This window comes from Canis lupus, chromosome 7 (genome assembly GCF_011100685.1).
Source record: "Canis lupus familiaris isolate Mischka breed German Shepherd chromosome 7, alternate assembly UU_Cfam_GSD_1.0, whole genome shotgun sequence".
NCBI classification, from domain to species: domain Eukaryota; kingdom Metazoa; phylum Chordata; class Mammalia; order Carnivora; family Canidae; genus Canis; species Canis lupus.
Genome location: NC_049228.1, coordinates 4,852,392 through 4,875,138, shown reverse-complemented (window position 1 = coordinate 4,875,138; position 22,747 = coordinate 4,852,392). Strand labels below are relative to the sequence as shown.

The 22,747-nt window shown below is 33.3% G+C and overlaps 1 protein-coding gene across 4 annotated transcripts in view; it reads right to left on the bottom strand.

Annotated features, from left to right (window-relative positions):
- Positions 1 to 22,747, bottom strand: part of DENND1B (DENN domain containing 1B) — a 267,328-nt gene that overhangs the window by 156,871 nt on the left and 87,710 nt on the right. For all 4 annotated transcript variants that reach the window (XM_038541978.1, XM_038541976.1, XM_038541977.1 and 1 more), the window contains exons 4-5: positions 4,640 to 4,689; positions 2,562 to 2,681 (exon numbers count right to left, since the gene is read on the bottom strand). In XM_038541978.1, coding sequence (XP_038397906.1) covers positions 2,562 to 2,681; positions 4,640 to 4,689 — 170 coding nt within the window. The remainder of the gene's footprint in view (positions 1 to 2,561; positions 2,682 to 4,639; positions 4,690 to 22,747) is intronic.

The window sequence follows — 22,747 nt, the reverse complement described above, 5'->3', positions numbered from 1 at the left end:
CTCCTCTGTTTTTTTCATAAAGCTTTGCTAACTATTTCTTAATCTACCAGAAAGCACTATCACATGACAAAAATAAACAAATATAAAAACAACCTTCTTTAAAAAATATAAAACAACCAATAATGCATACTGTGAAAAGTTTTCCTTATTGGCATATATGATTTTATTTTTTTATTACATTTATACAGTAAAGCCTTATTTCCTGTAGTAAAACTGTCCCAAATTCAAAGAGTACTAAGACACTCAGGTGTTCTTCCACATAAACAAGTTTGATAGCAATAACTTGATTACTGTAACTGTTTTAGAATCTTTCCTACAAATTAATGACCCTGGTTGGAGATATGAATACTGTATCAATCTTTCAGGAATTTAACAAATAGCTTCAGTTCATGTTTGTGCAAATATTTTGAAATAATGTAGGCTTTCCTAAATTTTAACAGAAATTTCTAAGAATGTTTATTCTATAAGCCCATTTTATAGGGACTATTCTGAACATTTAGTACCCATTTGTTAATTTTTAAAAGATTTTATTTATTTGAGAGAGAGAGAGAGAGAGAGAGAGAGAGAGAGAGAAAGCATGTGCATGCACATGCAGAGGCAGAAGGGGAGGGAGGGGGGAGAATCTTAAGCAGCCTTCACACTGAGTGAGGAACCCAACATAGGGCTACATCTCACAACCCATGAGATCACAACCTGAGCCGAAACCAAGAGTCAGACACTTAAGTGACTGAGCTACCTGGGCACCCCACTATTTGCTAATTATCAATAGGTTCAGTATATTCAAAATATTTTAAGAATTAAAAACAAAGACAAAAGTTCATTCTCTTCAATTATGAATATCAGGAACTCATTTTAGAGGCCGCGAGGTAAAGTTGTAAAATGCAGGTTCAAATATTACAGAAAACTGATGTCTATAACTTATTCTCAACTGGGTCAGTAAAAACAACAATAAGAGAAAGATAAAGACTTTGCATGTATGTGTTTGTGCACGGAGGGGGAAGGAGAGGAAGGAGAAAAGCATGTTAACAATTGTCAATATAGGGGATATATACACAAGAGTTCACTGCAGTAGTCTTAAATTTGGGGGGTAAACTTGACTTTTTTAATGAAAAGATTTAAAAATTCATAGAGAAAAAGTAGAAAGCACCAACAGCTTTGGTCTTTCTATTAGGACAAACATGCCTTGGGCAGAGTGGTAAGGTTCTACTCCCCTTTAAAGTGTAGCTTTTGAACCTTTAGCATTAAACACAACAATAAAAGGAACCCTCCTCCCCATTTTCCATTCTGTCACCTCTACTCTCACTACACAACCAACTGGCTTCATATTATAAGAATCAACCTATAGTTTGAAGCATAATACTCTCCCAGATAAAATCTAAGTTTTAAATTCAGTTATTATCCAAATGAAAAAGTTGCTGCCTAAAGAAAGAATGAAGGAACATCCACATTCTAAGGTAAGCATTTACTTTCAAATAAAAATTGAAAAATCTTGCAGCTCTAACAAACGTTCCGGGTAAATTTATAACCTCAACCTCAACAAACGATATGAATGTAGCTAAACAGCAAATGAATAATTTCATATCAGAGTTTTCTCTGTAATATTTTAATTATCATATTAAATGTTATTTCTTCTCCTACAAACACTTCTGTATACAGAAGCTAGACTGACCAATATCTATATTATAATCATGGTATAGAATCCTATTTTTATGGAATAGATTTAGATTTCTGATTCATCAAGACATCATAAAGGAAAGCTAACTTTTTAGAGTCCTTCCTTGTCAACAGCCAGCATCTCAAGGCAAATGATGTAAGTGATTGAAGCAGGGCAGGTAGGACTTATGGCAAACTAGTAAATTCATGACACAGCTAAAAACCCACTGCTTAGTTCTGGCATACTGCTGCTACCAAGAAGTGCAAGACCACAATTAGCAAATATTCCCATTTAGCAAAAGAAATTAGAAATTTGAATTTTATGCAAGACTTCACTAAAATTATAAAGTTGGAAACCTCTTTAAAATTTTTTTAAATACCATATGGCCAAATAAAACATATCCAAACATTTTTTTGCCCAGAATCATCAGTTTACAACTTTGCTTTAAAGCAGTAATTCAAAAAAAAAATTCAAAAAAATAAAAAGTAAAAAATAAAAAAATAAAAAAAAAGCAGTAATTCACTTTCAAAAATCCAAATTCTGGCTCAGTGATAAAAAAGAGCATGTATTAATTTAATTGATTTTTTTGCATCCTGTTCAATAGATGAAACATATATATTATTTGGACTCACATCTTAATATTTAATTTTTCAAAAATAAACCCACAAAAACTAATCTTAAAAGAGTCATTCTTTCAAGAAAAAATTTACTGTTACTGGTAAATCTTTAAATCTAATTGATGCTATATATAGAAAATAAAGTTATTTTTCAATTTACTTGGATCTAGAGAAAACAAATTAAGAATATTATATGCATATTTTAAGCATCCTAAGCATAACAAAGTAGAAAAGAAAGACACCATTAATGTATTAATGCATCTAATTTTCTTTTCACTACAAATACTTACCTAAGGATGCACAAGCAAATTTTGCCTCCTGATGTAAGTCTGCAGAATCCAAATCTCTGTTTACTTTCAATGTCTGTCAGTACAAAGGTAAAATGCTGTCCGACTTGATTTTGAGATACTCTAAAATACAGCAATATTATAAAACTTTAATGTGCTTTTTAAATGAGAATTTTCTTAAAGAAAAACAAAGCAAGACTTTATTTACATGTGTCATTGGTTTCACCTTCCCAATCCATTGGTTCTCAAATCTAGAACTAAGTTCTAAAACTAAAATGAGTGTGAAATGTGTAAACTAAGTCATGAGTCAAATATCACAGTAAGTTTTAACTCCCTCCAGGCTGAGCAATTAGGCATATACTAACCCGTTAATAGAGAATCATAACGTACTTCACTGTAAGTTTGCACATGCCTAAAAGTACTTCTAAAATATTTCATAAATCTGAAAATAGTATTACCGAGACTGTAGAAGTGAGAAGCAAGACATGATGACTGATTCTGTTCAACTCCAGTCTCTCTCATTGTGATTATTTTAAGACTGCTTAGACAGCAAATCAGGCTGCTTTAGCATCCAATGGCAGCCACCAGCACCTCTGTTTAATTGTTGCTTCTGGTGACATTCTCACCCAGTAGAGTTCCATAAAAATTACTATTAGCATTTTTCAGCATTCTCTTCTAGAGCTGCCTATATACTAAACACAGATTTCCAAGTACAAAATAAGAATACAGGTTCCACAGAAAAGCTTACTACCAAGAACTTTTTAGCTAATTGTTGACCTAGGTATCACAGTATCATGGTAGGAATCACACCACAGTGTAAGGTGCGCTATAAATCATTATACTGGATCCTTATCACCATTTAAAATACATAAAGACATTTCTTGTTACTATCATCTTGCCATTAGATAACCATAACTGAACATCTGCTTCCTGGTCTCAAGATAAAATATCCATGGCACCTAAATTTTGGTTCTAAAACAGGCACCAGAATTATGTAATTCCTTTACTACCACTGTGCCAACACTACCAACTATTTCCAACTGTCAGGAAACAGTGCATTTCAAATGCTGAACACTTAACAAATACAGATTTAAATGGATAGTTTTGAAAAATTTTTTGCAAACTTCAAGAACAACCTCTAGTTCCTGATGTGCCCTCTAGAGCCTGATGTTCACAATATATTTTCCAAGGCTTTTCTTCCTGTATTTTATCTTTGCTATTAAATTGAAAATTCTAACTTTAACAAGCACAACTGATGCCCCAGAAAGGAGGTATAAAAAGGGGTATCATTCATCAGCAATACTTACTAGTATCAATTAGCCCATCATTCAGAAGGCATTATCTTTAACATTGTAAAATTTCAGATTTTTACTAATCTTTACTTAAGCCAAATATTTTCCAAAAATAAATTTTGTTTTAAAACCCTTCATACCATACTCTTAAAAAAACTGATAATAGGGTATGAAAATCACATGAAAAACAATAAATGATCTGTTTTTATGCTTAAAGGCCTATATATTCTGTGAAACTCCAACTACACACAGGTAATACTCTATTCATTCAGTATTTGTTCAGTAAAATACAAACATAATGAGATTTTCAAAACCGCTGGGAGGATTTCCCTGCAGCCTTCCATAATATTACACTATTTCTATACAGCTATTCTTGGGAGACAACTACCCATGAGTTTTACAATATCACACAGATGGTCTTTTCAATTAGGGTGAAGTGAGATAGAAACCAGGATATATACATCTAATTTTAAAAGACACAATACAAAGGCTCTGATTAGTAATATTTTTTTCTGCAGGTGCTTACAATATGTACCTGAAGAACAAAAGGAAGAAATGGAACCTTAGGACTTCTCCTAACTGGCCACAGTGGAAAAAACAAAGGATACAATGATGTAAGAAGGCTTTTTCCTTCCAAATATTATTTAATTTTGAAACTCAGGTCCTTTTGTTGTTATTGTTAGAAGCAGAGAAGAGAATGTACATTCCTTTTTATTAAAAAAACACAGGAGACAATTTTAAAATGCTAAGATGAGCTGAAGTTACTGTGAATGATGGCTGATACAGTACCTTTCAATGTCAAAGGGGAAACAGAACTTGGGCACACTCTGTAGTACTTCCTGCAAATGCAAATTAAAAAGAAAAAAGCTTTAGAATATTTTTAAAAATGCAGTTAAAACTTTTTTTTGAGACCTTTTCTAAGGGGAGAAAAAAAGTTTGTTTTTTGTTTTTTCTTAAGAAAAATAGCACAGGTTCCTAGACTAAAATAATTGATTATTAAAAAGGAATTAAGTTGGTGCTTTGGCAGATTGCACTGACAATGCCACGGAAGCCCCAGGAGGGAAAGGCCTGGCCTGAAGGGTATTAACACCCTTCACATCCCCGCTGGGATTCCCTTCAACAAGGCCATATGGATTTTACAAGAAGCACCGCACCATATGGGTAAGCTACGTCTGCTGCTACTTGTACCGCAGACTAGCCACAGGGACTTCTGACAGATCCTGGCTCAAAAATATAAATGTTGTTTCAATTAAAATGCAGGCAGAGAAAAGGGAATGAAGTTGGCAGCAGCATGAATTACTGAGAGGTATAACAACTCTACATGTCCCATAGTAAAACGGTTAAGAAAAAAAAAAAAGACTTTCTATAGCTAAAGAAACATTTTTGTATGTTTCAACTTTAGGTAAATTCAACAACAGTAACGCTAAGTTTATCTCAAATAACATGTCTCTAAAAAAATGTGTATCTAAAAATAAGCCTTTAAACGTAAAACAATATAGCTTCTATTCCGTGCACTTTCGTTTATGAGTTGCTTAATATGAAAATTATGTTTTAATTAAACATAGAAAATAATCTGCAGTGATTTTATAGCCATTATAAAATAATTTTAAAAGCTTTTAGAAATCACACATCTTATAATTATAACAAAATATGAATACCTGTCAGATACTTGGCAAAAAATACAAAAATATTTATTTTGTTATATATGAAAACAACATTAACTCTGATTCTAAAAGTTAAGTTTTAGAATTGAAGATAATATCATATTATAAGTTCAAAACTAGGTAATTTTACAAGACAAAGCAGAGATTTATGAAAATGTTTCCTATTAAAAAGAAAAAAGAGCAAATATCTTAATGCTGTAGTCACCCCCACCAAAAAATACTACCTCTTTACCAATAAAACTTACATCCAGAGAAACCATTAATACCTGCATATTTAAGCCTTCTACAGAATCATGGTATTGAGTGTTTTAACGTAAAATTTATCATGTTCTTTTAAAATGTAGACTGCAATAAGGTATTAACTAATAATAAAACATTGTAAAATTCCAAAGCTAATACCTAAGAAAGCTTCAAGACCTTAAAACATTGAAGCAGAAAGAAAAGCAGCATGTAAAAGAAGCAATCCTTCTATCTTTAAAGCAGAGTACCCTGGTTTGCTTATGAACATGTAACTGAACACTGAAAACAGTTCACTACAAATAAGAACAGTTCATCTGTCCATTGCTAATCTTTATCTTGTGTTACAAAATGTGAAGCTATTTACCATATTTATGACACATATGAACCCCCCCTGCAAAGTGGGTCATATAATTTTTGTAACAATAGATATATATTCAAACCTCATTGCCTATTTCTAAATATACCCAAATTAGTAATATATTTCACAGCAATTTTAAGACTCAAATTAAGAAGAATGTTTCCCAGTTAGTTGCTCAATCTTTCACACCCTCCCCCTCCCTTCTTCCACAAGCAACACACATGCACACACTTCTGCAAAACAGCCTCAGCTCGCTTCCCAACTGGCAGAAGCATCCCTCAGGGGACAAGTCTTTAAACCTCCGCACTCTTTAAAATTCAACCAGCCAGCAGGTCTATAGACTAGTGTATAAACAGTATAGACAAAAAAATCCTCTCTCAGCTTATGTCAGTGACAAAGCAGCTCAGCAGTTGACTGTTTCTCCCCTGACAGTATAAGCTGGGTTTACACAGATCAATAGCTGAAAGTCCTACCTAGCTCCCAGGGCTCGGTTTTCTTCCTTAATTACAGGTGCTATTCAAACTGAAGTTAAAAAAGAAAAGAGAAAGAGAGAGAGGTTGAAGGGAGAATAAGATACATGCAAATAGTTGTTGGGTTTTTTTTTATTATTCTTTTAGCAATAATGTTAATTGAAAATGTACTTTTATATGTATTGGAATTGTCCATAAAGTCTGACGTTTCCATCATAAAGTGTTTTTGGTATCATACACACATGCACAGTAGATTGGGATCCACAGATTATGTGAAAGATTTAAGATAAAATTCTTCAAAAGTTATGTTTCTCTGTTTACTTCAGGCTTTTGTTTCCAGGAAATACTTAATTTCCTCAGCCAAGAAAAGTTATTTGAAATTTCCAAACCATCTTAATTCTCTAAAATATTTTATGTTTATACAAAAAAAATACACTGATGAAAATGTCAAATGTTAAAAATAGTAATGACAAAAAGAATGAAATAGAATATACATCAATAGCAAAATACAAAGGGCATGATACACATATATCTATATACATATTCCCTAAAAACAACACATCTACCTTCATATGAATGACTGGAAATAAGGACTGGTGAAAATCTATATGTTGGGGTGTGGGTTTTTTGGTACCATATCCCAGATCTGTATTAATAATTTTTATGGTCAAACTGAGCTCATAAAAGAGAGCAAACTGCCAGTGTTAGAAGGGTTTATTAACGCTTTATCCCATGAGGCTACTGTTCAGCATTATAAATTGATCAAATAAAAGGGAAAAAAGCATTTAGAATCTACTTTCTGAAAAAAACTAAAATATACAGAATTTACCTCCTAATTAAAGCTCAACAACTACAAAGGTCTTAGAATTTCTTGGAGAAAAATCTAAAATGAAATGAGACATGTCATTATTGACACCAGTAACTGTTTTTTTTCCTCTGTCTCAACTACTTCTTCCCCTACCCTATATTGAAACACTAATGTTCTCTAAGGTTCCATATACTCCTCTCTTCCATGCCAATAAAGTGTATCTATTTGCCCTAGGTGATTTTGTTTACATTCACAGTTTCGGTTACAGCTACCAAATCTTAGTCTTACACAGTTATTTCTGACTCCAGAATATATATCTAACTACTCTTCAGTATCATGTTCCCTGACACCTCAAATTCAGAACTGAAATATTTTAGTTGTAGCCCTTATCACCTAGAAGAGCTGCACCATCTACCCAGTTCCCCAAACCAAAACATGATGTTTGCCTCAACTCCTCCCTTTTCCTAACTCCCATATACAATCACTCATCAAGTCCTCTTAATTTAACTTCATAACTATCTCATTCCAGAAGTTCTCAATGGGAAGGCAGTAAGAACTACAAGGAAGATAAGAAGATGTAAGAATCACCAGGGAGGGCTTTCCAAGATACATTTGATTGCCTATACTACAGACCCTTAAGGGTCTTGATTCAATTTGAATACCATCCGTAATTAAGGAGTAAGACTAACTGTATCAGTTAAGGGTGCCTAATATATAAGGAATAGTTACTCTCTCATTGCAAGAAGTGACAAGATTTGTTCAGGGACTGATTAATTTAATATCCTCTTTGAGGACTCCAGAATCTTCTGTCCTTTCCACTTTGCTCTCCTGCGTTTGTGTATTTCTCCTCAGCTACTTTACTTCATGGTCACAAAATAAGCTGCCAGAGTTCAGCACACCGCATGAAGACACAGCAGTGTCCAGTGAAAGAAGGATTTCTTTCTGTTACTTCTTTTTATCAGTGAGGAAACCTTTCCCATAAGTGCCCCTCCCCACTCCTGGCTGACTTTCCCATTATGTTTAATTAGCCAGAAGGTCACAGCCACTCCTAAACTAATCACTGGCAAGGGAAATGGTTACCTAGGCTTACTTAGCCAGCCTTACGCTACTTATAGGAAAAGTCAAAATTCAACCTATTCATTTTCTGCTAACCATGACACATGTAATTTTATAATAAAGAAGCTGACCATATTTTCTTAAGATTCCTCACAATAATTTTAATCATATAATTAAATTTATACTAAAGTTCTCAGGAAAAATGTAACACAATATAAGAATATCCATATTTTATTCATTTCAGTAAAACTTTCAGAACCATTTTGTAGCAATAAGGGGATTGTCAATTCTAATCTAATTATAATAAAGGCCATCAATTTCTAAAAAGGTGGCTACTTAATTTTGAATATTGTCTCCCAAATAAGTGAAAATTAATTAATACTATAAATTCAACCTGTTTGTGCTTTATACGGGGGAATCAACGTTTTTTTCTCAAAGAACATGCACTAAGCTGCTTGGTCACAAGCCGGCTGCATGGTGCAGAACGGAGATTCCTATACTGCACACTAAGATGTTTCAGGCACCACAGCAAACTCACAGGGGCACTGCAAGATGCTTTAAAATTTCAAGGGAAATACAACTATACTAATAGGGTGATTAAATCAGATGTCATTTTATTGAAAGGTAGGATTATATTAATCTGGTAAGTTACACGTCTAGCCTCTTTAGACATCATCATCTCATTTTTAAATAAGATTTTTTTAAAAAAATCTTAGAGCATGTATTTTAAACTTAAAGCCAAGAATAGCTATCAGAATAATGGAGCCTGCTGAGGAATGCTTCTCTGGGTATTTATTTTTATGTATTATTTCAATTCGAAATAAATTTCTCTTTCATCATTCCTCCTTAAATTAGGGAAAGTACTATAAGTAAGAAATCATTCTGCCAGTAAAACTACTTAGACTGTGAACTCTGATCAAATTATTCTTCACTTTCAAAAATTAAAAATGAATTTTTATTGTTGAAAGATTTAAATAACTGCCGAGAAGCAAATATATTCTGCTATAAAGAGAACTGTGCTGTTTGAAACATAAATTTCAAGGATTTTGGTTCTTTGTATTAGTTTCAGAAGGATGAGGAGACCTCTGTAGTCTACAGTCACTTTCCTCGAACCCTCTGCCAATGACAAAGCCTAGATTTGAAGCTGGGCAGAGTGAGATAGGTGTTTGCTTGGTCAATAAAAGGTGTAATAGATTTCCCTCATTAATTTAAGAGTAATGTGCAAAAGCCAAAAAAAGGAAATTAAACATATACATGGAAATAGGTATCCAAAGTTTCTTTGTCAAAAATTCTACTAAAAACTGCCTTCAAACTTTTATACCTAGGTTAACTTTAACTTTTCATCAAGGATTTGAATAACAATTATCCAACTCTATCTAAGAAAAAGCCATTTAGGAAGACTCTCTTTGTTTTCTAATAACCATATAACCTCCTACCCTTTTCAGACCAATACCTCTTTGCTTCATTCACCTTATTGTAACTAATAACATTTTCTAGATCGAAGGAAATACATAGTAAAATAGCATATTGCCTATAAAATGTATTTTCATTTACCGATACTAAAGTATTTAAAACTGAATGTCAATCATTTAAATCAAGATAAGCATAATTAAGTAGGAAAATACTTCAATTCTTAGAAAGAAAACAAAAACAAAAAAAAAAAAACAAGTTTTACCTTAGTCAACTACCATGACTTTCACCCCAGAGCTGGATGTTGTGCAGGAAAAAGGAAATATGATTCTTGATATTCATAACTAGGGAGACTAAAGACTAGATTGTTACAAAATAGATGCATGCATACACGTACACTGGCACACACATATTAGATGGAAACTCCCAGTGGTCAAGTGCACAATGCTCCAGAGTCAAGCAGTTAATATTCAAATTCTGGTTCTGCAAGATATTGACTATGTGCTCTATTTACCTCCTCTAGAAAATGGGCAAAAGTTATCTATCTTGTAGGACTGTGGATGGGGGGGAGGGGAATTTATAGGAGGATTATGTGAGAAATCCACATAAATGATTAGACACTGTCAGGCATATAAAAACCTCCTAACAACTGTTAGCTCTTTTATTAATTAGTTTCTTGTTTAAGAATTCTCAAACATCATATGAATTCCAATGAAGATACTTATTTACACAACAAATATTTACTGAATAACTAAAACATTAAAGGTCCTGGGTTCAATGGCCTATGCCAAAACATTAGCATACTGAGACATAAAACGATGAAAAGTATTATACTGAATAATTTATCTGCCTCCTATGAAGATTTTTCATATATTTAATATAGGTGCATATGGATATAGATATACATGTAGATATAGATTTGAATGTATCCTATTTCTATTTAATCAAACACAATACAAGCAGATTCTATTAATCCTGTAAGTCATACTATATGCATATCTCACGATTTCAATAGGTATAGGACTTACTTTGGGCTGTGATATTTGATACTTATTTTAAATTAAAACTATCTTCTCATGAATAAATAAAATCTAAAAAAAAAGGGGGGATCCCCCGAGTGGCTCAGAGGTTTGGTGCCTGCCTTCAGACCAGGGGGTGATCCTGGAGTCCCAGGATTGAGTCCCACATCAGGTTTCCTGCAGAGAGCCTGCTTCTCCTCTATGTTTCTGCCTCTCTCTCTCTCTCTTTTTCTCCCTCTCTCATGAATAAATAAATAAAATCTAAAAAAAAATAAACTATCAAAAAATCTTGCCAACAGACATTTTTAATTTAAGGAGGATTTATTAATAAAATTCATTTTTCATGTACTTATTTATCAATCCACACAATGAAGATTGATTACCAATTCTAAATAGGGTACTAACCAGGAATAAAACTATCTCTTGCTTTCTTCTATAGCCTCAAATTAAGCCTTTCCCTTCAACTGTCCTGGCAAAGATATTATTAAAGGTACGCTTAGAAAACATATCCTCTCTTTCTCTCATTGCCCTGTAATAGTGTTATCTCTCTTTGTTCTTTGTTAATCTTTAATTTATATTTTTCCTCATTCTGTAGGCTGCCAGACTCTTGATTCATATTTTTCTGTTATTCTTCATATCTAGGCCATGTGCAGATAATCCTTCTGTCGTGATATTCATGACATATTCTCCATTCACTGTGTAGGTCACACATTAGAGAACAGATTTTTGTATTACAAATGACAAACAGAGATATGATATGTTCCAGAGCAGTAAATTATAATTATCCTTTTTTTCTGGTCCTGCCTTGAACCTAGTTCAGAACTATGCTTGAACTGCTAATTTTCCCCAGATAGCGAATCTTGTGACACGCCAGATGGGAATCTTGTCATTTGTCTGAAGCTTTAAGAAAGAATAGAATATTAGTTTTAAAGCATAAATCAGGGACTATATACTTTAAGATATTGGGGAAAACATACCATTAGATGGGTATATATTCTGGGAGCAATGGTATATTTATTTCTCTATGCCTTGAAAGTCCTTGGAGTCTACAAATCATCTAGCAGAAATGCAAATTATAGTATATTCTAAAAGTTTGGAAAAACCATAGTTGATTGTCTATTTAGCTATTTGGAGACTTTGGAAGAATTAAATTATAATTACACAATTATAAAATACAAACTGTTCTATGAAGACCACTTACTTAAAATGGTATAAAGTCTAACTAGTACTCATATACTGACAAACTCAATGTGAATTTAATTTTTATCAATTATCAATATTGTTATATATTTTTTATCAATTATCAATATTGTTATATATGTTCTTTTACCAAATATTTAATGTGCAAATAGCAGTCACAGACAATCACACTGTAATGTAATAAGAGTACTAGAAGGAAAAGTGAAGAATACCAGGAAGTCTAGAAGACAGATGTGTAAAGCAAATTTAGAAGTGGTGCTTCTGGAAAAGTGTAGTGGAAGTCCCAAGGGAAGAAATCCTACCTAAGTAGAGAAATGAAGGGAGAATGAGAAATTGGCCAGGCCATTGAATGAGAAGAGGGAAGTAGAGAAGATATAAAAATAGTCTTCCCTCATAGGAAAGAAAATAGACAAAAGTCTGGAAATGAGAAAGAACAAGTATAAAGTTTAGAAAAATGATAAGAGAATGTAGTTTGAAAAATAATCAAGGGGCTGAATACATAAGGTCTTTAAGCTAACTAAGAAGTCTGGGCTTGATGCAAAGAGTAGGGAAATCATTCTTCTTGGTTTGCCTACAGCACTTCACATTTATCTTTTAAGAAATTTATCAATAGCATCCCCTTTTACTCTCAAACTTATCCAAGTCATAATTTATTGCAACAGAAATGATAGCAGTGAAAGCCTGGGGCTGTTGGGTGGCATAAGGGACACAGTGAGTACCCAGAAAGCAGCAAGAAGGGACTTCCTGCAGTGGAAAAAAAAAGTCTGTATCTTCAAAGGAATGTGGGTTACATGGGTGTATGACTCTGTCAAAACTCATTTCATTGCACATCTGAGACCTGCATTGTACCATATATAAATTATTGGTCAAAAAAACCCCCTGATAAATAAGTATTTCAGTTGGTCAATAAATCATGGTTCACCCTATCTAAGAGAAATAGGGAAGCTTTGAAGAGCTGAAAGCAAAGAAGGGATCTGACTGGGCTTGAATTTTAGAGAGATCATTCTGGCTACTCCATGTAGAATAAATTTTAAAAGGACAAGACTGAAGACTAGGAAATCAGAAAGCTTCTGCAATAATCAAGGTGAGTGGTGGTAGCCTGAAGTAAAACAGTAACATCAAGAATGCAGAGAAGGGCACAAAATTAAGATATATGTATGGAAGTAAAGATGAGACATCAGGAAGTAGCTGGATAAACTGGTGCTCTAGGAGAAAACTGAGCCTAGATAAAGAAAGGGAATGGCACTGAGGAAAACATATGGAGAAGAGCTATGACTGTTTTATTCTCCAACATTAGGAAAGATCAATATTATTCTTCATATTTTTATATTCCCCTCAACAAATACTCCATTATATCCCTAGGTTATAAAAACAATGAATTTTCTCATACGATGATGAAAACATATGTCTTTGTTTTCTTAATGATTTGTTTCAAGATACAGGTTATTGGGTGTTCAACCACTTCTAACATTATAATCAACAGATGTCATTCATCAGCAACCCGGGATCAATGAAAGTAGTAGAAAATCAAAAAGTCTTAGTGGTTACAATTAGCAGGATCAATGGAAGCAAATGAATGTCTAAAATCTTTGGGGCTTATTCAACTTTGGAGTTCCTCTCATGCCTACTAACCAGTGCCTGGCACATCACTCATGCTTTGAAAAAAAAATTGTTGAACTCATGTCAAATTACACTGTTCTAGCATACATAATCAGAATAAACTTGCCTTCATAGTTCAAGGAAATGGGACTTAACAGTCTACATGTTTTCTTATTTCTTATTTATTTTCCTAAGTAAATATATAATAAAATAATTGCTGGGGCACCTGAGTGGCTGAGTTGGTTAAGCATCTGACTCTTCATCTCAGCTTAAGTCTTGATCTCAGCTCAGATCTTGATCTCAGGGTTGTGAGTTCAAGCCCCACATTGGGCTTTAACATTATTAATTGATAATAATAATAATGTAATAATAATAGCTTACTCTATGCCAGGTTCTGACCTAAGCCCTTTACATCTACTACCTCATTTAATCCTTATAATTTGTTTTGTTTTTTATATGTGGGGGGAAAAAAAAAGAAGTCAAAGAGACAAAGTAACTTGTCCAAAGCCACACAGCTAGCAAATGTTAGAGTCAGGCCATGAACTCATAGGCTAAGGCTTCTAACCATTATTCTCCATTCTATGTATTTTTTTTTTCCACTTTGTTTTCATGAAGGTTCCAACATATAACCAGCAGATGCCTAAAGCTGATGCCCACTTAGTCTCTAGATGGTGGCTATTTCCCATAATAAAAGCTAAAATTATACAATTAATATTTCAAAACCAAAGTTCAACCTGGTATATGAAAAAATAATAAAAGAGGCCAGGACATGGAGGAATCATGAGGAGAAAAGTGAGATAATAAGTAATTACAAAATGAGTCTTACCTGCCCTAGGTTGTTCTATTCCCTCAAAATTAATTTCTGAGGCAAAAAAAAAAAAATGCTGCTTATGTCTATGCTTATTACTACTGAGAAAATTAGATTTACAGTAAAAGTATATTTCTAACTCCTTTCAAATAACAGACTTATAAAGAAGGGCTTAAGTTGATTCTCACAGAGGAATAAAATGCCAAGTAAATTTGAAGCATATTATTTAAAATCTGAAAAAAAAATGTGTCACATAACAGAACAAGGACCATACCAGAATAAGTAAATAATACTAGAGTAACAAAAGCAAGATGACGTTAAACAAGGTTAATAATAACAGAGGGAGTTAGGGTTGAGAGAGTATGTATTTATCTTAGGCTCAAAAATGAAGATTTGTAGATAGGTCAAAGCTGTCTGTATATGGTGGTCAGATGGACAAGCAAAACTGTAACTCAGATACTGAACACCCTCAGGTTAGTTACACCTTTAGCCATTCTATTAGTTTGCTAGATTTTTTATCCCTTTCAATCTAAAGCAAGAGCTAAATTCTTAGTACTGAATATAAAACCTTATTCAGATACAGTCAACAGGCAGGACTCCTAGAACTCTGAATTTATACGTGTATTTTTTAGGTTATCTTAAATTACCCAAGATTTTTCTTTTATAAAAAATGTACATGCCCGTAATTTTTAATATGTCAAACTACAATTAAACTTGAAGTCATAGTGGGGTTTTTTTAATGAATATTTCTTGAAATTCTAAATAGAAATACTGTGAGCTATTATTTTGCAAACTTACTCTACCGCACCCATTATAGAATATCCACCTCTTAGAATAAAAATTTAGTTCACACTCCCTGCTGACGTAATCTCTGGCCTCTTGGTGAGATTATAAGTAAAGGTGCCAATTTTGGTTTTAGTTCTTGTAATGCAGAAAAGTCTTTCTATGAGAAATTGAACTGTGAACACTGGTTCTTTTCACACACAGAAAGCCACCAAACAGGCCTCACCAAATAGCAATGAGTTTTGATCACTCCTAGTTTAGTCCACTTTGGCATAAATGACCTTAAAGAGAAAACACAATTTCCTGAATATCTTGTAAAGGATTTCGCTAAATAAACCAAAAACTACACATAGCCATTTGATAAACTTTCTCAGTTAAGGAGTAATAATTCTCTTGAATAAATTATACCTTCTACATATTCCTTACAACATGCTATTGTGTTGGAATATACAGAGACAAGAATAACTATACAAACAGGAGTGGCTCATCTATAAAAGTAGACTAAAATCAATTCTGCAAAGTTAGAGGTCAACCTTGGTCAGCTAAAAAGTAGACATAAAATAGTTTTCTTTCACTGAAAATGTTCTTGAAAGTATGATGTAAATCCAGCAAGCCTCCATCACTTCTTGTTGATTTTTCTCAGCCTGGTGCCACCAGTGATCTCTAATTTCTTCATCTAATAGCCTTTTTTCCAGTCTTTATCATATTTGACTTTTCTACAATGTGTCCTGTTTCATTTATTCATATAATATGCATTTATTCAGTATCTACCATGCATGAGACACTTGGGATTAGAAGATGAAAGTGATTCTCCCCTTGATCTGAGGAAGGTCAGGTTTCTCCCTAACAACCCCAGCTTACAAGTATCTTCCTGAGCTGTCTGTGTCCACTTTATCTAGCTCTCCTCCCATCTTTGTCATTCCTTTCTGGGCTGCTTCATGACTTCTTCTGCACAAGCCTTCTCCATTTGGGGTCCCAAGGTTCCATCTTTAGCCCTCACTTCTCCATGGGGAATCCAATCTCACTGTTAAACATAGTAGATGAAAATCTGGGCACTCTAGCAAGAAGTAAGAGTTTCAGAACCCAGGTCAGCTACTTAATAGCTGTGTGAAACTATGTCGACATCCTCTCGGAAACTCTGGTCAGAGGTTTCCTACTACTTAGAAGACATCCCTACCAGAATACCTGGCATACCCAAAATCAAAAACATAATTTTTCCTTCAAAATATGTTGCTCTCCCTAATGCCTTATTTCTCTGCTGTCATGCTAACTTTCTCCCAAACTTTTTCCAAACTTTAGAATCAGGCAACAATTTTTCTTTCACTATACACAAGCACATCAAAAACTAGTTAAAACCACATGGACCTCATGTCTGCATTCACCAAAACAACCACTAGACTGCATTGTTGTCTTTTCTGGTCAAATAGGCTGGTGGTAAAGAAATGTGTTACTACTTAATACCAGCTTACCAAAATAAGATGTGATGTTATCACTTGTCTAGAAAAAAATACATGTGAATAAACATGTAACTATGTATTCAAATAATAATTGATAGAATAAGCACTAGTATTTTAAGTATAACATTTACTATCAATTAGTTAAAATATTTTATTTTTAACAATCAAGTTAATTTTTGAAATTAGATCGATTTAAAGGCCAATCAAGTGTTGTGTACCACTTGAAACATTTCTATGAAACATCATACCTAACATTATGTCTTTAAGATTTAAAAAGTCTAACATATGCAAAGTCTATTAAAATGCACATAACTTATCTTACCCAAAATGAAAATATATCTATAAGTAGTACTATTCATCTGGCCTCTTTTAGCTCTCCCTTAACACACAAATGCATTCCTTTTCTCCAAAACATAGCAGCTGGGAATGAAAGGAAAGATTTCAAATGATCATTTTCACATCATATTCCATCATCTTTTCATCAGTTTTTCCTAGCTTTTCTTTGAGCCCATTCTTATACAAGAGGTCTCTTTTTAGATCAATCCATATTTCCATAATCCACACTGCTGTTTCCTCCTCTTCTCCCCAGGGTGGACTAACCCCCACATCCAGAACTATGGCTTACAACTGTCATTAAGCCTTATAACAATAACAAGATAACAAAAGAACGGGTGGGGATGAGGCTAGCTCATACCATATGTTGATCAAGTTCAACACTTTCAGCTAATAGAGAATATTTTTAAACTTCAAAAATTTAATAGTAAAATGTTCTTTATATCTACTTATTCTCCACAATTGCATTTTTAGGGCTTAAATTTTAAACTAGTAAACAATCTGGCAGTATTACTTTAAAAGAGCTTATCTATTAATAATATACTGAAATGGGAAGGAAAAATAGAAATAACCAAACAAAAAGGTAAGGTGGCAACTTATGGTTAGTTACTGATTCTTGCAACCTACAAGGCTCACTCAACTTATACCAATTCCCAAAAAATTCCTCTCAAAGCTACTATTTAAAGCAGTATACAGTTATAATTAGCTAGATTACTTCAAAAATAACATATGCCATGTGAATACTGACTTTATATTAATTTTAAAGAATTTTAATTTTTCCAAGTATCATATGAAAATATGACTTCTGTTTCCATCTTTTGTGTCATAGTTAACTAATCTTAACTTCTTTTTCAACTAAAAATAAAGAAAATTTGAAATGTAACCTTTTGAACTGGCAGACTTTCATGTTTCTATTTAATATTTAAATATTAAATACTTTTTTCTTCTCCTGACTTTGGAGGAATTACTTCTGATTCATCGGCCTGTTATGTTACCTTGAAAAAAATGATCTCTTAAATGTTTCCTTTCAAAGATTTAAAACCCTTTATAGAACTAATTCTAAATTTGCTTTTGTCAAATAAAAAAAATTTTCTTGTGAAACCACATTTATCTTTTTCAATCTGTATCCTCTATTATTATTTAATTTCTGTAGGTTGCTGAGTAATGCCTTATGTGCCAGAATTGGTCTGAAATATGTGCATAGTTAGAATATAATTTCACTGCATCAAAATAAATATAAAAACCTCACCCCTAAGAGCTCATTAAAATAAAACTTGTTCACCTTATTTAAGCAGAAAAATAAGGTCATTTCTTCAGGGGCTCAAATTTTATTATCTAAAATGTATGCACAAATACTATTTTTAATATGAGTTTGCCAGATTGCATAATTCTGTTTCCCAATAAATATTTCAGCTATAAAGCAAAATTTATAGAATATCATGTGTTCCCAAATTAGTTTGCAATAAAATTTTAAAACTTTAACGTGAAAAAAGAAGATAAACATGCAGGTAAAATAAGAATCTGATCTCATTTTGCCTCGGGCTTTCTAACACTGCATCTACAAAAGAAACAATCTTGTCTATATAAAGAAAGGTGGGAAGAGAAAAAGACATAATTGTGATGATTTTCTTAGATTTAAGTACTTTCCCACGTGCTTGCCACTTACTTACAATGTTTTATTCTGATTCTTCTTCCTGAGACACAAGAATGCACAAGACACCTAACTCTGTATATACATCACAAATTAATAAGAAGTAATTGATATTTTAGGGTTATTTAGATAGATCACTGATAAAATACTGACATGAAACAAAGTATGAAGGCATGATATAGTTAGTTCTCTTATATCAGCCATATTTCTTTACAAAATTTTATTTAAAAAATAAGAAATCAATTTGCCTCAGAAATACATGTTTATATATAATATACATACTTATAGGGGCAGTGAAATAAAATTAGTCAACACATATCAAAAACTAGTGCAAGACATTTCATCCTTTTCATTTAGAAAAATATAGAATACAATTAGGTGATTTTGTGTCTGTCTGGTGTGATTTACTGATAGTTAAAAATGGAATAATCAAGTCCACATAAGCAAAAAGAAATCTAATTTTTTATATATCTGCAGTAATCTAAACATTTATTTTGAATATATTAAGATTTAATAGATTTCCAAATAATTTACATCTCCTTTATAACTGATTCAAGAAGCAAAGTTACAAAATGTCCAGCTACCAATCTACTTCAGTTGCAAATTACAAAACATTTTATATATTGTTCTGACCAAATCCTTTTAAAATCATTAAAAGAAGAAATACAGTTGATCCTTGAACAATGCAGAGGTTAGGGACACTGAACTCTCATTCAGTTGAAAATCCACATATAACTTTTGACTTCCCCAAAACTTATCTACTAGTAACCTACTATTGACTGGAAGCCTTATTGATAACATAAACAGTCAATTAACTCATATTCTGTATGTCATATGTATTATATAAAGTATTCTTACAATAATGTAAGCTAGAGAAATGTTATTAAAAGATATAAGAAAGAGGAAATACATTTATAGTACTGTATTCACTGAAAAAAATCAGCATATAAATGGACCTGTGCAGTTCAAACCCATGTTGTTCAAGGGTCAACTGTGTTTTTTGAAATGATGGAAGTGTAAAAGGATTTTTTAAAAATAAAGAACAGGCATTCTTCTTAAGGCATGCAGACCAAACATTAGACATCATTAAACATGAAAAGAAAATTGTAAACAGTATTGAGTATATTTATTTTAGAATCTACTAACCAGCTAGCTATCTGCAGTTATGAAAGGTCTATGAAGATATAGCTGAAGGGTTAAGATTTGAAATGTTCTTCTGTTACTGTATAATACCTAGTTTCTTACTACTATTCATTCTTAGAACTGTAATTCAAACTGTGTTTCCAGGTAATACCTACCAAGATTTCCTTAATTAATGGTATTTTTACTATTGTTGTATTTTAAAATTACTAGGTAATATGTGCCCTTTTCTCAAAGTATTTCTTTTTTTTTTTTCAAGTTTGTATTCATTTATTCATGAGACACAGAGAGAGTGAGAGGCAGAGACACAGGCAGAGGGAGAAGCAGACTCCCTGCGAGGAGCCCGATATGGGACTGGATCCTAGGACCCCGGGATCACACCCTGCCCCGAAGGCAGACGCTCAACCACTGAGCCACCCAGGTGCCCCTCAAAGCATTTCTAAATGCATTTTTCTCACCTAGCATGGGAACACATACTACTTTGTCAGCATATGTTGAATTTTAATTGTTTTATGCTTCTATAGAAATGTATGAAAGAGAAAAGGAACACACAAGTCAGGTACTCATCGTGAACAAACAGGGAGCTACTAAATCTTGTTGCCTAACTTCTGTGCTAAACCACATATTTTCATTCATATTTTGATGAATCCCTATTACAGAACACCAATTTGAAATATTTCTAAATTTAATATTCCATACCATTCTTAAATCCATTCTTCTTAGATTATCCTGTTCCTGATTTTCTCAGGTTAGGATAACCTATCACAAGTTTATTGGCTTCTCACTCATTCATCTAGTCATTCAAAAATCATTTATTCAGATCTTATTATGTACGAGCCACTATGCTAGATGTGGGAATTTAAAAATGATAAAGTCTGCCCCTTGAAACTTAAAAAAAAAAAAATCCACACATATGGAATAGGGGATATAGAGATATTAAAAAAAGAAATATAATGGTAGAATATAAAAATATACCCAAGAAGCTATGGAAGTGTAGAAGTTTGCACTGGAGGTCAGGAAAGCCTTCAAAGAAGAATTAATTTTCAAGCTAAGATTGACAATGGAGGGCAGTCTGGGTGGCTCAGTGGTTTAGCGCCACCTTCGGCCCAGGGCCAGATCCTGGAGACCCGGGATTGAGTCCCACGTCAGGCTCCCTGCATGGAGCCTGCTTCTCCCTTTGCCTGCGTCCCTGCCTCTCTCTTTCTGCCTCTCATGAATAAATAAGTAAAATCTTTTTAAAAAAATAAATAAATAAATAGAAAAAAAGATTGACAATGGATGATAATGAAAGAAGAAAGAATGAAAATGGGGAGTAAAAACAGAAATGCTACACACAAAAATAAGAAATGGGACCTGGGAAAATCTAGGGTCATGGTATAAAGGAATTTGATCATGTGCTCCCATTTGCTGAATGCCTACCCAAGTGCCTCATATAGTCCTTAATCTCTACAACGAATCCTGTGAAGTAATCATCATGTCATTCATTGCAGAGGATACTTGTTTCATGGAACAAAGCATGGAACTGACAAAATTCAAACTCCAATCTATATTATAAAAAATACAAAGTCTTCTATGTAATCTATCAGTCTACTTCAATGTCAGCTCATTAAATAAGTTCACCATTCTGTCTTCCAATACACTAGGGTGACATACTCAGTTACACTCACTACACCATATATACAGATAGATACACAATAAATTAAGGAAAATATCACTCAGTGTTCAGGAATAAGGCTTAAAGATCAACTACCATGCACTCCTCCTAACCACCAGCATCTCCAAAGGAATCTCAGAATGCAATCAAAACATGGAATCAATGCTACAACTACATTCCCTTCCTAAATACCTTTCTACTGCCAGCTTAGAGACCTGTAAACTGCCTTCTGTTTAGTGGTACCCTAAAATCTGGTCTCTGATAATCCTCAATCCCAGAAACAATCAATGAGGTTCACACTCTTCCAGCACAACAGTTCAGCTGTCATTATTCCATTTACACCAACTGACAATAAATCCTGGTGAAGCAAGAGACAAGAATGTAGACCGGACCCATGCAAAATATCTAGGACAAATTTCCCTGTCACATCCCATTACTCCCTTTTTCTCAAGTCATGCCAGTGTAGGAATGACAATCAAGAAGAGATAAAAAACGAAAGTACTTTCAACATTCCAGAAACTGAGTCTTCCTAGAATACTGTCTTTTTTTTATCCTGGCCCCTGCCATCTGTTCTTCATTCTTTCCACCTGTCTTAAAGATGGAAGCACACGCTATCCAAAGCTAAATCTTCTGCTTGGAGTTGTGATGCAATCTCACTTGAACCACCATTATAGCCTGTGCATCAGTACCATAGCTCATATAGTGATGTATCATGATTAATTTAATTTTGTCTCCTCTGCTGTAATATGAGGTCCTTCTGAGCTGGGAGCTTCTTATATTTATCTTTATTCATTTAGTATTAAAAAAATAATTCATAGTGTATACTCAGGTAACATCTGTCATGTTGCCAACTCTAATTCTTATAATAAGTGATCAACTATATAAGTGATCAACTTCTAGCTTCTGTCTTCAATTCCTTTTAAAGTGCCTTCTTGCTGTTCTATATAAACATGGTTTTCCCTCCTCAAGCCGTTTAATTCTAGAAGCGACCAAAAGTATACCGCATATTGCCACCACCAAAGAAGTTAATCTAAATTTACTACCTCCTCTTCCTCACTAACCACTAAACTCTTGGCTTGTTTAAATGTGTAATGTCTTCCTTCCCAGAATTCCTACATTATATTGTTAGTAACTTTCATGGCATTTATTACAGCTGGACTTCTGTTGGAACTATATGTAGAAATGAATACTGTAAAAACAAGAAACAACTATTTGCTCCTGCATCCCCCTTTTACAGAAGAGAAAAC